At 39.2% G+C, this 15249-nt stretch overlaps 1 protein-coding gene across 1 annotated transcript in view; it reads left to right on the forward strand.

Moving 5' to 3' along the window:
- The first annotated feature begins 2798 nt into the window (after window positions 1–2798).
- The window catches only part of eif3ha (eukaryotic translation initiation factor 3, subunit H, a), a 90664-nt gene continuing 78213 nt past the window's right edge, over window positions 2799–15249 (forward strand). Inside the window, exon 1 of the mRNA XM_051721122.1 lies at window positions 2799–2957. Coding sequence (XP_051577082.1) covers window positions 2877–2957 — 81 coding nt within the window. The 5' untranslated portion in view covers window positions 2799–2876. The remainder of the gene's footprint in view (window positions 2958–15249) is intronic.

Consider the following 15249-nt stretch of genomic DNA (forward strand, 5'->3'; position numbering starts at 1 on the left):
CAGTTTAATATGCAAAGATAAAAGAAATGTAAGCTATTTGTAGGTTGACATCTTGAAAAGTGTAAACTCAACATTGAGAATAGCATAGTACTCATACTATTTCGGATGTACTGTTGTGCTCAAAAGTTTGCAGACCCTGGCAGAAATTGTGACATTTTGGCATTGATTTTGAAAATGTGACTGATAATGCAAAAAAACAGTCTTTTACATAAGGATAGTGATCATATGAAGCCATTTACTATCACATAGTTGTTTGGCTCCTTTTTAAATCATAATGATAACAGAAATCACCCAAATGGCCCTGATCAAAAGTTGACATACCCTTTAATGTTTGACCTTGTTTTAGACACACAAGGTGACACACACAGGTTTAAATGGCAATTAAAGGTTAATTTCCCACACCTGTGGCTTTTTAAGTTGCAGTTAGTGTCTGTGTATAAATAGTCAATGAGTTTGTTAGCTCTCACGTGGATGCACTGAGCAGGCTAGATACTGAGCCATGGGAAGCAGAAAAGAACTGTCAAAAGACCTGCGTAACAAGGTAATGGAACATTATATAGATGAAAAAGGATATAAAAAGATAATCAAAGCCTTGAAAATGCCAGTCAGTACTGTTCAATCACTTATTAAGAAGTGGAAAATTCGGGGATCTCTTGATACCAAGCCAAGGTCAGGTAGACCAAGAAAGATTTCAGCCACAACTGCCAGAAGAATTGTTCGGGATACAAAGAAAAGCCCACAGGTAACCTCAGGAGAAATACAGGCTGCTCTGGAAAAAGACGGTGTGGTTGTTTCAAGGAGCACAATACGACGATACTTCAACAAAAATGAGCTGCATGGTCGAGTTGCCAGAAAGAAGCCTTTACTTCACCAATGCCACAAAAAAGCCCAGTTACCATATGCCCAACAACACCTTGACACGCCTCACAGCTTCTGGCACACTGTAATTTGGAGTAACGTGACCAAAACAGAGCTTTATGGTCACAACCATAAGCACTATGTTTGGAGAGGGGTCTACAAGGCCTATAGTGAAAAGAATACCATCCCCACTGTGAAGCATGGTGGTGGCTCACTGATGTTTTGGGGGTGTGTGAGCTCTAAAGGCACGGGGAATCTTGTGAAAATTGATGGCAGGTGAATGCAGCATGTTATCAGAAAATACTGGCAGAGAATTTTCATTCTTCTGCACGAAAGCTGCGCATGGGATGCTCTTGGACTTGACCAGCATGACAATGACCCTAAGCACAAGGCCAAGTTGACCCTCCAGTGGTTACAGCAGAAAAAGTTGAAGGTTCTGGAGTGGCCATCACAGTCTCCTGACCTTAATATCATCGAGCCACTCTGGGGAGATCTCAAACATGCGGTTCATGCAAGACGACCAAAGACTTTGCATGATCTGGAGGCATTTTGCCAAGACGAATGGGCAGCTATACCACCTGCAAGAATTTGGGGCCTCATAGACAACTATTACAAAAGAATGCACGCTGTCATTGATGCTAAAAGGGGCAATACAAAGTATTAAGAACTAAGGGTATGCAGACTTTTGAACAGGGGTCATTTCATTTTTTTCATTGTTGCCATGTCAGAAATAAAAGAAATGTGTTTTGCCTGCTCACTCATGTTTTCTTTAAAAATGGTACATATACTACCAATTCTCCAAGGGTATGCAAACTTTTGAGCATAACTGTATGTATACTATATTTTCCTAAATGTAAAGTATACAATAGAGTATGCTGTGTAAAAAACTGTGTCCCTACAATGAAATTTTGAATTCATATCAGCCTCTTTTATATATCCTTAGTTTCTAGTGCCATACTACCATACTATTACTATTTCTGCTATGTATCTTTTGGCAGAATTATGTAGAGTGGTATGGTAGAATGCCATTCTAAACACTTGGACTTAAAATTGAATCATTGTTCAACAATATTGCGTACTTGGTTTGAAATAATTTTAATTGTATAACGTGTATTGTTTCACAGTCTGTTGAAACAGTATATACTAGTATGCAGAATATTTGTACTCCATTCCGGAAACAGCCATTGCTCAACTAGTGGTGAGTTGTTTAAATATAAAAATAATGAAAATATGTCAAAATGCAAAAAAAGGCAAAATATATTTTATTTGATTTTGGGGCGAAATATGACCTGGACATTTTATTTCTGTGATATTTACCAGAGAGTATTTAGCAGAGATGGGCCACTTCTATTGAAATGAATGGGAGAAAATGGAACGTTCAACCAAGGAGCTTTGAGCGTCCAAACGGATGTAGAAAGGAAGTCCCGCCTTACAGTTAAAAGAGCCAATTACCTTTTAGATACAGACATCACATGTCAATCAACTCGCTAACACGCATGCGCATTAGCTATATAAGCTGGGAAAATTGCGGTTTTTGTTTATTGTTGCGTAAAATGAGGCAAAGAACCACAGTTTATGATTAGAGTATTGTCAGATTTTATTGCTGATTTGAAATATGTTCTTCGATCGTAATCTTGACCAACCGTTTTAGAGATTTCGGTGTTTCCCCCATTCAAGTAGATAGCAGCTGCACTGTCATGACAGGAAATAGCCTCCCGAGAGCGTTCCAAAGATGGCCGACAGTGGACTGACTTGCTAGAAAGACTTTGCACTATTTACCCATAAGATTTCACAAATTAGCTATGTTTGTGGCCGTGTAGAGCCATATTACTCTATTTTGTCTTATCTAGATACAGCAGAGATAACAAAAGTACTGTAGCATTGATCTTAAAGTGACTTTTATTTTGACGAGCAGTTTTCCGTGAAGCCTCGCACTACTCAGATCTAACCGGAAGTCCTCTTTTCCCCACGTGTTTTGTCGAACGACTGGTTTTGGCCCTGTGCGTCTTCATCTGACAATGGCAAGCCGCAAAGAATCAGCAGCTTCGGCTTCTACTTCACTGGATTCGCAGGTCAAACAGATCCAGATCGACGGGCTGGTAAGTGAACTCTAACAGAGTTTTTACTAGACAGTTTTATCTTTAGTCAGAGAATCATGAGTCGAGTGAGTGAGTGAGTGTGAGCTGCCGGGAAACCCTCTTCCTGGAGCTCAGGCTGATAGGGAGAGCTCAGCATTCACCATAAACTCATGAACGATGTACACAAAAAAGTACCATAATATTACCATTATTAACATGGTATTACTATAGTTCTGTGGATATGCTACCAAGGTAATACCATGGTTTTTGGTCATGTACCATGGTATTACTATTGTTCTTTAGACATGTTACCATGGTAATATGCTTTTCAAAATGTTCTGTGGTAATACTGTGATTCTTTAGAACTGTTAATATGGTAATATCATGGTTTTTGGTCATGTACCATGGTACTACTATTGTTCTTTGGACATGTTACCATGGTAATATGTTTTTCAATATGTTCTATGGTACTACTATGGATATTTAGGACTGTTAATATGGTAATTAGAGGTAGACCGATATATCGGTGTTCCCGATTTATCAGTGCCGATAGTTGCTTTTCGGAACTATCGGTTATTGGGCAAAATATATGCTGATCATTTTTTTTTTAATTCCTCAGTGATCCTTTTTTTGTTTATTTGTTTTTTAATTGAAGTGAGGGCATGCAATGAAAAATGTACATTATGCTTTTTGGGATTTTCCCTTTCCTTTAGTGTGTAATATAGCTGTTTGTGCATGTAAAAGTTCTGCGAAGTTACAAAGCACAAAGTCCACACAAAAGGGAGTTATTCTCTCCCACAGACAACACTGCTCAAGAACTACAGGAAACGGCTGGATTGTAGCCGTAATGTATCTACATCACTATTTAACAAATTTGCATAATGGGCTAAGTGCTTCTTTGGCCCGCCCTCAAACAAACATTGTTATAGCCGAGGCCAGGATGAGTTGGTTAGTGTTGTCGCCATGTCGAGAAGATGCTGTTTTCTTCACTGCGAAAGCAAAACCTCTTTGCTTGGACTTCCAAAGGCAGACGAATTGAAGAATCAGTAGTTCAATTTTAATTATTTAGCAGTACAACCACAACCAATGCCAGATTCAAAGTCGGTTACTCTTGAAAGATGGTGCAGTTCCCACTTTGTTGGGATAATCTGGCACATCAGGATCACAGCCTGTAAGTATGCTTGATTATTTGGTGGAATTATCTGCTACCGGCAGTTCAAATGCGGCGTTTTGTGTTGTAGCTGCGGTGTACACTCAGTACACAGTTGTAGGCCTTTGTTAACCTGCTAGCTAATGTTATTGTGTTGAAATAGATTTGCTAATCAGCTGCGGGCCCACTTTTACCTGCAATTGTGTAGAATTATGCAGATTGTCATTCTTACTCTCATGAATTGTGATCAAGTGTGGAGATGGATTTATTTTTGCAAACGATAATTTTACGTCCGCAATCCACGGTAGTGCTCGGCTAACTTGCTATGTAATGTAATTGTTTTGGTAAGGGTTTACCATTCAGCTGTGGGCCGGCTTTTACCTAAAACTGTGTAACAAAATGGTAGATCTTAAGAGTTTTATATAATTATATAATTACAAGCTGTAATGTTACGGCCGCTATCAGCAGTCCACGGCTAACTTGCTCACTTTCTCTCTAATACCCTCCAGTGATGTCCAACCGGGAGTAAGCCTCTGTTCTCCGTTCATATCTCGGGTGAAAAAAGTTTGGCTATACCCATTCCAGCAAAAGATGGCTAACTTGGGTGCACTACGTGTCTTTTACTTGAAGCTTTGTTAGGTTCACAATAATCAACAGTGTACTTGAAAGAAAGCTACAAAAGTAAAACTTACCACTGTGAAACGTCCTGCTCAAGTCGTGCTTGCGAAGGTGGTTGTGATCAGCTTGTTCTGCCAAACTTTCATTATCGGACTCAAACTGGTACGGCAAAAACCGACGCCATTGTTACCGTAGTTACAATAGTGTTTACAGCTGTTAAGGAAACCTGAAACTCAGTTATGGTAAGGGCCGTTACATTACCAACACACACTACACGGTTGACCAATCACAACAGACTAGGCCAGCTGACCAATCAGAGCAGACTGGGCTTTTTGGAAAGGGGTGCTTTAAAGAGACAGGACCTAATTCAGAGCGTTTGAGCCAGAGGATGAAAATAGGTTTAGCAGAAATGTACAGTATGCCTATTCTTATAGACCCCCAAAATAAAATCATGAACATGTAAATTAGCATAATGTGGGCTCTTTAACTATATGGAAACATCCCTTGTCAGCACATACATTATGTCTCCAACATTTTTCTCATTATTTTCCAGAGGTATTGATTTTACAAGCTCTACTGCGATATTAGTCTGAACTCTTATAAAAATAACAGTGATTTCTGTTAAAGGCTTAAGTTTGCCGACAGAACCTGTAGACTGCACACACAAGTAGCTCTTTGGCTGAATTGATTCAATCGTGGATAGTGGCTCCACTTGTTTGAAATTAGTTTTCTTAACTTAAAATTACTATGCAATCTCAACACAAAAATTATGTGTAGAAAGAACCTAGTTGAATTGGGTACACCCAACATAATTAGACGTGTCAGTGTAACTCATAAATCTCTTAATTTCTTTAGACTAACTAGTGATAGGGAATGTTAGCATGCTAAATACATGCTGGTTGGAATCACTATAGTGTGTGTTTTAGTAACTATCCTATGGTTAGCACAGCTATTGCTCAGTGAAGCTAGCAATCAGTTTCATGTGTGACATCAACCTGTCTTCATTGTTAGCTCAAGCTCCACTCTTCACCATAATGGTAACTAGTGGTCAACCGATATCCAGAGAGCAGGGTGGCCGATACAATGTCTATATATCGCACAATTTAATATAGTAAATAACAAACATAAAATTGCTAAAAAAAAAAAATTATAAACTCTTATTTAGCACTATATTTACTCAATTTCACACACAACTTCAATTTCTGATTGTTCTGATTTCTGTTTAGTCATCAAATTTAAGTAATTTATTTGCACATGAAGAAATTGTTAATATATTAGGAAGAGGGAAATAACAGTACACACAGTAGTCCAGCAATCATGGATGGCATGTCCACATTAGCAATCGCATTTACTAAAAAAAATACAGCATTAAACCAAATGATCACCTGTTGCATGTAGCCACTCTTGTTAAATGCCGAAATTACGCTTTACTCCTGCTTCTCCTCGAGAGACCCATCTCTGTAAAGGATCTCCGCATGTAAAGGATGTGGAAACAGGTAATCGCGCCGCCACCAAGATGAGCCACTTCACTCGCACACCGAAGTTGAAAGCACACATTGCGGCCAACGGCCCAAGATTTCGGACCATAATTAACATAAATAGTATGATAAACGTCTCTGAGGGCTGACGACACATCCACTGTTCGTTTACCTAGTCATTCATGTTTAATTGTAGGTCTGTTGTTTATTTAAACAACCTTAGCTGCAAGTTTAAAGATAATCCCTTACTGAGATTTAAATAAGTGTTGGAGCAACAGGATTAAAGTTAATTCAGATTTACTGTAAAATGTAAGTCAGGATCAGTTCGATGGTTAAAATGTAACCCTGATTATTTTTAAACAAGATTTAAAGTTCGGTGCAACAAAATTATCCGATAAACCTTGATTTAATCTAAATTTAAGATTAATCCTTGTTGGTGCAACCCACCCTTACTCCTTGTTGAGTTCTGGGCAAAACATGCTGGGAAATGGAAATCCCCAGCCCAGTTTAATCAATGCTACATTAACACCACAAAAAGTATTTCATGTAGTCCCACCTCAAATGGATTAAGTAAACTTCCTTGCGTTCTATCCATTTAAATTTGTAAAATGAAATCAAGTTGTGACAATATTTAAGAATTGTGTGCTTAAGTTCATTTTAACAATGTAATTTGAACAAGCATCAGAAATCCTTTTTAAGTGTGGCATTTGGATAAAACAATTTAATTATCACAATAATGTGTTCGGAAGTTTCGAATCTCCCTGTACACGGTGGTGCTCAAGTGTTTAATTAAAGAGTGTCTGTGTTTACAGTTGATGCAGTGCATTATATCTCATGGCCAAAAGAGGGCGAAGTTATCTCAAGAAAAAGCCTTTCTGTGTCATTACCCAGCAACAGTTACTGCATTTTCAGACAGATCGAGATCAAGATAGGACAGTCTCTTTCATCTTTTCAATTAGCATTTGCTGTCAGCCAGACTTAAACGAAATAGCACACAATAGTTATATCGTGAATTAAAAATATTTCTAATAGTTCCAAAAATTCTGTCATATGGGTTTGAAACAACATGAGAAGTAAATGATGACAGAACTTTCATTTTTGGGTGCACTATCCCCTTGTATTAAATTCAGTCTTGGCACTTAACATTTTGGGGCTTTGAGAGGTAGAGCTTTTGCTTTCCAAAATAATCTGCTGTACACGTCTTTAGATTGGGTCGTTTGTAAGCATGACATACTGTACAATTATAACATCGTCAAAGGCTGCTCGGTTTTAGAGCCAGTTTAGCACGCAGTTGTTAGGGATCCTGTTTCATCATCGTTTATGAAGATGGATCATATGCCTCCGTGCACTGGAACGAAACTTGCCATGCTATGACTGCGTGTCCTTTCCCATTAACTGACAGGGACAGACAATAACATGTTCCCTGCAGATCACGCTGGTGTTAAAGAGGTAATTCACCAAAAAAATGACAATTCTGTCATCATTTACTTGACCATATGCCTTTCCAAACCCGAATTACTTCAGTGAATCACAAAAGGAGATGTTTAGCAGAATATCCAAGCTTCTGCTAAACATCTTTTGTGTTTCACGTGAGAAAGTCATACGAGTTTTGAAGAAATGAGGGTGAGCGAATGATGTCAGAATTGTCATTTTTGGCTGAACTATCTCTTTAAATGCTTTTACTTGATTGCCTTGGGCATCCACATTGCATCATCTCTCAACAGAGGCATGTTTGAAAGAACATTTGCAATACACCGCAGAGAGAGTGCTAGTCATTGCAAAACCAAAGCGCCTCTCAAAAATAGAACTGGCAAGCGCTCAATTCTCTCGAGTTCAGGGGGGATCATTAGATGGAGTGTTGAAGCTGTGTTGTGCTGCTTTGATGGGGCTACGTAGTCTGCGCACTTGCAGTCAAAGCGTGGACCACATGCCGCATGCTCTCATTAAGTATTCTGTTATTGTCGCCCGGTTGATGGAGGTGGAGAACAGGGGGCGTGGAGCACCACTTTGAACCTTTGGTTAAAAAAACCCTGTTCCCTGGCCACCGCGACAGCTCAATTGACGGATAGGATCTGGAGAAGTCTGCAAAGGCTCTAAGCTGCCTTTGGGTTTTATGTCTCTTAAGGCTGCTACTTCTTGCACACAGTGTGCTTGACGCAAATTTCGTCATCAGCAAAGTGCGCATTAACCGACTGAGTGCAGCCCAGTTGTTCAACATACTGACTTGTTCGCATTTGTACACGTCGTCTGCACAAGTAAGAATGGCAAAGCAGTCTCTGTGCGCATGCATCGCGATCAAGAGTATACTTTGAAAGGCTGAGCATGAAACAGAACGGCGCGTGGAATAGTATAGCCAAGCATTTTTATTTTAGTTGTAATGTTCATAAGGTGAAAATGAGAGAATTGCAAGTACGCGAATGCAGAAGCTTAGCCAGAAATTGCGATACAAATAATCTGTCAATCTGACGGACTGAGTTGTAGCACATTAGTTACTTTAAAAGCATTAAAGTGCGTTTTACTAATGTAGGCAACTAAAGGTAAGAAATTCAGCCTTCTTGTTAAGTGTTACTGAATTATTTGTCACAGTTTTTTTTTTCTTACTATAAATGATGGAAAATCTTTGGTTTTAGCTACACAAGCTAGATTTCATGTGTTGTTTTTTCCAAAATCTTTCAGCGCACAGTTCGTAATGGAACTTCAGAGCATTCGTTGCATTCTCAGCATTGCCGCAAAGGGGTATTATAGTGGTCATTAGTATAAATTGTCGTCTTTTACAGTCAGTTGTCTCTTTCAGGTATCTACTGTCATCTCAAAGCATTTAGATCTTATAAGCTTTTATAGAAATGGCATAAAGGCTGACGAGTACTCGATGCAAGTACGTGAACATAGTTGCTTCAAGCTACACAAGCTCGGTTTTGTGCATAATGTTCCAAAGTGTGTCAGACCGCAATTCATAACACAACGCATGTACGCGTTGCGTTCTCAATGTGCTGTTGCAGTCATTGGTGTGAACAGTCCGTCTCAACGGTGAGTTTTCTTTTTCAAGCCAACTACTGTTATGGTGGCGCAACAGTTTAAAGACAATATTGGTGAGCAAATAAGTTAGTCAATATATATTATTTATAGCGTCTTACCTGAAATCCAGATTGATGGCACAGACTTTTGAACGTAACTCTATTGCCCTTCTTGAGTACTGAGGTTTGTTACTGCCACAGTAAAGCAAGAACGTGCGTTAAGCATGTTCAACCAGCTGCGTGTTGGCAATGTGTGGGCCAAGTGCTCGCATCTGTTTATGCATACTTAGTGTAAAGTATTTTTTGGGCCTAAGAAGAGCATACTAAGTATTTACAATGGCACAACACATTTGCAATGCTTTGGCCAAGTTTCGTTTATGCATTTGTGTACTTGCATAGAGTATGATTCTGAGTCAACATCAGATCAAAATTAACCCAGTGGTCTTATTGTTGCCATTGTTAACCAACAGACAATAGCTGTTTATTCTCTGTTACCTGTTTAGAGTCTGTTGTGGTTTGGAACATCCACTTTTCTTAATCCAGTCAATTCCAGTTAACATCCTACATTTTTTTTTCTATCAGATCAATCAGATTTCAATCAGAAATGCGTAAACGTTACTTAAGTAAAATGTATTGTGAATGGAGTTTCGTTTGGACTTAAAGGGTTTGTTACTTTACAAAGTTAATGTTTTTATTTGCATTCTTGACCCTTGACAGATTATACAACTATTTGCACTGACGACAGAGAGGCATTGAATTGCAAAAAACAAACAGCACCGAAACAATCATCAACAATGAGAAACTGAATTGGTCTAACACAGCATGTGCAGTCATTTAATCTACCATTAATTGCGCTGAAACAAATGGGCGACGATGCAGACCCTCAGAAAACACAGACAGGAAATTGGCTGCTGCTATTTCCTGTTTTTAATGTGTAATAACTGCTTAAGCAATTAGTAACATTGGTTTCCCCTCTGTTTTGCCATACTTGTTTACACCACACTGTAGTCTTTGGCACTGGTTTTGTTTTGTATCAGCCAGCTAAGCAAAGTTCAATTCATTTGAGGAATCATGCGTGTGACTTCCCCTCTGAATGATTTAGGGGAACAGGCTTTTTCACAACTCCTCCAGCAAGGTGCCGCAGTTCGGAATAAAGGGATTGGCAGGAGTCTGCTTACAGAGCATGTCTTCCCTCCTTTTTTCTCTCTCTGACCTTAAAGCCTGTTGCAAATCCTCATAGGCAACAATAAGCTATGGATAGAAACAAAAAGCCTGTAACTCATGTTGAAATGAGGTGGCATGCATGCCCACTGTATTTCTGATCGGCATCTGTGTGCAGTTTTTAAAGGGAGGCAAAGGGCATTGCTGTAACTTTGCCGTGTTTTCAGGGAGGCCATCCATAATTAATTGAACACGCCTCTGTGAAATGGTTCATATATTTTTACAGCTGGGTTGTTGTGAGCCCGTAGCACATTTGTCAGGTCATTTGGTCTTGACATGTTACATGTACCCAGAGAATTGTGTGCAATATGGCCTTTAGCCTGCTGTTTTATGAATGTTGTGGTAAATGATGGCACACTTGTTGAATGTGGCTTTAGGCTATAGCAGGGTAGTGATGAGAATCATAAGGAATTTAATGATTCCAATTACATTTGAACATTCCTGTTCCTCAATGATTCCATTAACGATTCTTAGTCCTTATTGATTAAAAAAAAAAAAAAAAATGATTATAACTGCTGTGTAAATTTTCAGTTTTTGCCTTTTGATGAAAAGGTCCTTTTAAATTTAGTCAACATTTCATCGCTATGTTCATTTATTTAGGTCACTTTTACCCAGAGTCTAACTGAAATAGCATATAATTGTAGTCGACAAAAATAACTTATTTTAGTTGATAATGTGCAAAATGACCAAAACATGTATCACTTCATGTACCAAACTTCAAATATATTAAAAAAAAATTAGAAATTAAATTATTAGTGTATCAAATATATGTTGTTTAATATGTAAGATTAAACAACATAAGAAAACCATCCTGAAAACCTGAGCTCCTGAAATAATAGCATATAGTGAATATACTTTAGTTAAAAGTCAAGCCTTTCTTGTCATTAAAGGACCTTGAAAAGGTCATTCATGCATTTATTTTTGCCTGTCTGGATTACTGTAATTCCCTTTTATATAGGTGTTAGCCATGCTTCCCTATCAAGATTACAAATGGCCCAAAATTCACCAGCAAGAATGCTGACGGGTGCTCGCAAGTGGGACCATATTACTTCGATTTTACATTCTCTTCACTGGCTCACTGTTCAATACAGAATTGATTATAAATTACTGCTTTTTGTTTTTAAATCTCTCAGTGGATTAGCGCTCTCATACCTTGCTGATATGCTACATACACATAACCCCCAAAGATCTCTTAGATCGTCAGATCAGAATCTTTTGACAGTTCCTAGATCTAGACTAAAGACGAGGGGTGACCGTGCCTTTGCGGTAGCGGCCCCTAAACTTTGGAGCAACTTACAGGGCTCGACAATAAGGACTGCCCGATGGCCTGGGGCCAGTGTGAGAAAGATTGGGGCCAGTTGCTAGCACTGTCACTTGCCCGATCAGGCCAGTGCTGCATTTACAACATTAGTGCAAGCAAACAACAAGCGAGAGAGCACAAAAATTAGACGGAGCGAACGAAGTCTTCTAACCGAGGAGCGAGCGCGAATATATTTATCTCGCAAAGACACGCAAATGCATAATATACTGGACGCACCAAGGCACAGTCGCTTGCACGCACAAGATTGTGCAGACATTGAGCGCGCACTCCTAGCACTGTCCTCGCTCTTTTCCAAGCGTCTTAGCAGCAGCGATTACCAATATGTAGAAAATAGCAGGTAAAAAACCCAATTTTGTAGTGGGATTTAACGTCTTGTGCAACACTAAGTATCCCCGCACATTCCGTGTTCACAGTGCGCGAAATCCCCACATTGTTCGTTTTTACATGTTGGTGAAAAGTAGTAATCCACACATTGGAACACAAGAAATCAACAGTTTCTTTCTATAGGACTGAAAATCCATGTCTCTCCGTGCATATGTCTCATCATCATCTACGTGCAGCGTAGACTGTTTAACATGCATGTGCTCTCGTAAAGGGACAGAGCGCTAGTTTATTCACACTGTAAAAAAAAAAAAAGCATTTTCTCTCATTAATTTGCCTTTAGAGATGAAGCGCCGAATGAGATGTAATAAACTTTGTTAAACCCCAGTTATACACGTATCTGGAAATCACAAGCTGCTCCGTATCCAAAATGTAAGTATACATTTAATTAGGTAATGTTTCAAAACGTAAACATTAATTCAACATGATAATGGCATTTGATATGAACAGAAGCAAGATCACTATGGCTATTAGGCTATTATTATCAGATCTGTTTAGCTGAAGGTTGAAGATGAATATTTGAAACAGTCTACTTCATATCATCCTCATAAAACACCTGTTACATGTCTCATTTCTGGACCATACAGGTGTTTTTGTTCTTTGTATATCAGTCAGTGTTGGTCTTGTTTGAGTTGTCTGGTTTCTTGTTATATACACATTGTTAATTCGCAGATTAGGCCTAACCTCTACCTACTGTATATTACACATCACAACCAATTTAGTAGCAAGTCTGTTCTCTCAGCCAATAATCAGATCTTTAACTCTGTGAATAATCTTTGATCTTTCTTGTGAAAACACCACACATGGGCAAAAGTTGCATGACTAAACGGGTGACCGAAAACCCATCATCTCCTCCACAGAACTCTTGGCTTAAAAGCTCATGTGTAAATGGCAGGATGGCCTTGGTTAATATGATGTATTTATTTATATCTGTAAAGCGCATATATGGGATTACATAAGGCATAAATCATATCTTGCAAATTATAGATGTGATTCAATTTTGGGGGACATTGTATTTTTTATTTTTTTTTCTCCCCAATTTGGAATGCCCAATTCCCAATGCGCTCCAAGTCCTCGTGGTGGTGTAGTGACTCTCCTCAATCCGGGTGGCGGAGGACGAATCTCAGTTGTCTCCGCGTCTGAGACCATCAATCCTTGCATTTTATCACGTGGCTTGAGCACGTTACCGTGGAGACATAGCGCGTGTGGAGACTCCATGGCATCCAGGTACAACTCGCCACGCGCCCCACCGAGAGCAAACCACATTATAGTGACCACAAGGAGGTTACCCCATGTGACTCTCCCCTCCCTTGCAACCAGGCCAATTTGGCTGGCTGGAGTCAATCAGCATGCCCTCAATTCGAACTCGCGACTCCAGGTGTCCCAGCGTCTTTACTCGCTGAGCTACCCAGGCCCCTGGGGGACATTGTATTATAAAACATAAGCTTTGTAAAAAATATTTATCTTTGGACATATTTTTTAAAGCCATGATGGTGAAAACAGCTATTTGTCATTTTTGTGTTGGGGCCAGTGAAAATTTTGCCAGGGCCAGTAAAAATCTGAAGCACTGGTCCAACCAGGCCAGTAGACAAAATCCTTAGCGTTGAGCCCTGACTTACCAAATTATATTAGAACTGCTTTAACGATATCTGATTTTAAAACTAAGCTGAAAACATATTTGTTTACCCTGGCTTTTAGCCAACCTTAGATGCTGTATTTTGTATTTGTGTGTTTCTATTTGGGTATTTATAGGTGGTTCTTCATATGGATTGTACAGCGCATTGGTCATCGTCTGTTGTTTTAAACTGTGCTCTATAAATAAAATTGAATTGAATATACTGAAGTATTAGCTGCTTGTTAGAAGTTACTCATGTTTAGACTGTTTATAAAATTGTGTTACGTTTAGCACATTTTTAATGAAACGGCCTGATTACAAGTTACATATTCTGACTAGCGTGTAACTTTAATTTAAGCTCACCTGTTCATTGGCTTCATTGTCTGTGAACATTTAGGTTGTAATATTATGTTTATGTTGTGGATAAATCAGATTAATGTCACATACACTCTTCCAGCACTTTATCAGGAATGCCTGTACACCTACATATTCATGTGATTATCTAATCAGCCAATCGTTTGGCAGCAGTGCAGTACAAAAAACATGCAGTTAAGAAGCTTTAGTTAATGTTCACATCAACTATCAGAATGGGGAAAAATGTGATCTCAGTGATTTCGATCGTGGCATAATTGTTGGTGCCAGACGGGCTGGTTTGAGTATTTCTGTAACTAATGATCTCCTGGGATTTTCACACACAACAGTCTGTAGAGTTTACTCAGAATGGTGCCAAAAACAAAAAAGAGCCAGTGAGCGGCAGTTCTGTGGACAGAAAAGCCTTGTTGATGAGAGAGGTCCACGGAAAATTGCCAGACTGATTTGAGCTGACACAAAGGCTACAGTAACTCAGATAACCACTCTGTACAAATGTGGTGAGAAGAATAGCATCTCAGAATGCACAACACTTCAAACCTTGAGGCGGATGGGCTACAACAGCAGAAGACCACATCGGGCACATTATTAGGACAATTGTGTTCCTAAAAAACTGCTCATTGAGTGTTTGTTTGGGAGAAAATGTTACTCATTCAGTTTACATTTCACCTTGGAACTGCCACAGTTCGTGTAATGAGCCGCGTAATATCATTTTGCAAAAAGGTCGCCACAGTCACGTAATTTACATGAGATTGGCTTAATTATTTTGCCCCTCTCAGTCTTTCAATCGCATTCATTAACTCATTCGGCTTTGGTGTGTTTTTAACAAAATGGTCAATTCCCAACCCCATAGGAGGGATTTCAGATTTGTAAGTCATTTTATCCAATCTGTAGAAAGCCTATTGGGTTGTCGCACTCTTATCTGCAGTCATAGCAGTAAATGCAAGTCTCCCCATCTCCTCTCCACAGCATCCATACACTCTAAATGCATCCCCTACCACGCTACTCTGTCTGAAATTACGGATGTACTGATACACTTTAGTTCCTTATCAGATATTGGCGATATAAAACTCTGTGGCCCTTCCCAGAAAGAGAACAGTATCCCGTCAGGCTATGGGGCGGAGTTGGGTCTCTCAGCTGGATCGA

The sequence above is a fragment of the Myxocyprinus asiaticus genome, chromosome 16 (assembly GCF_019703515.2).
Source record: "Myxocyprinus asiaticus isolate MX2 ecotype Aquarium Trade chromosome 16, UBuf_Myxa_2, whole genome shotgun sequence".
Taxonomy (NCBI): domain Eukaryota; kingdom Metazoa; phylum Chordata; class Actinopteri; order Cypriniformes; family Catostomidae; genus Myxocyprinus; species Myxocyprinus asiaticus.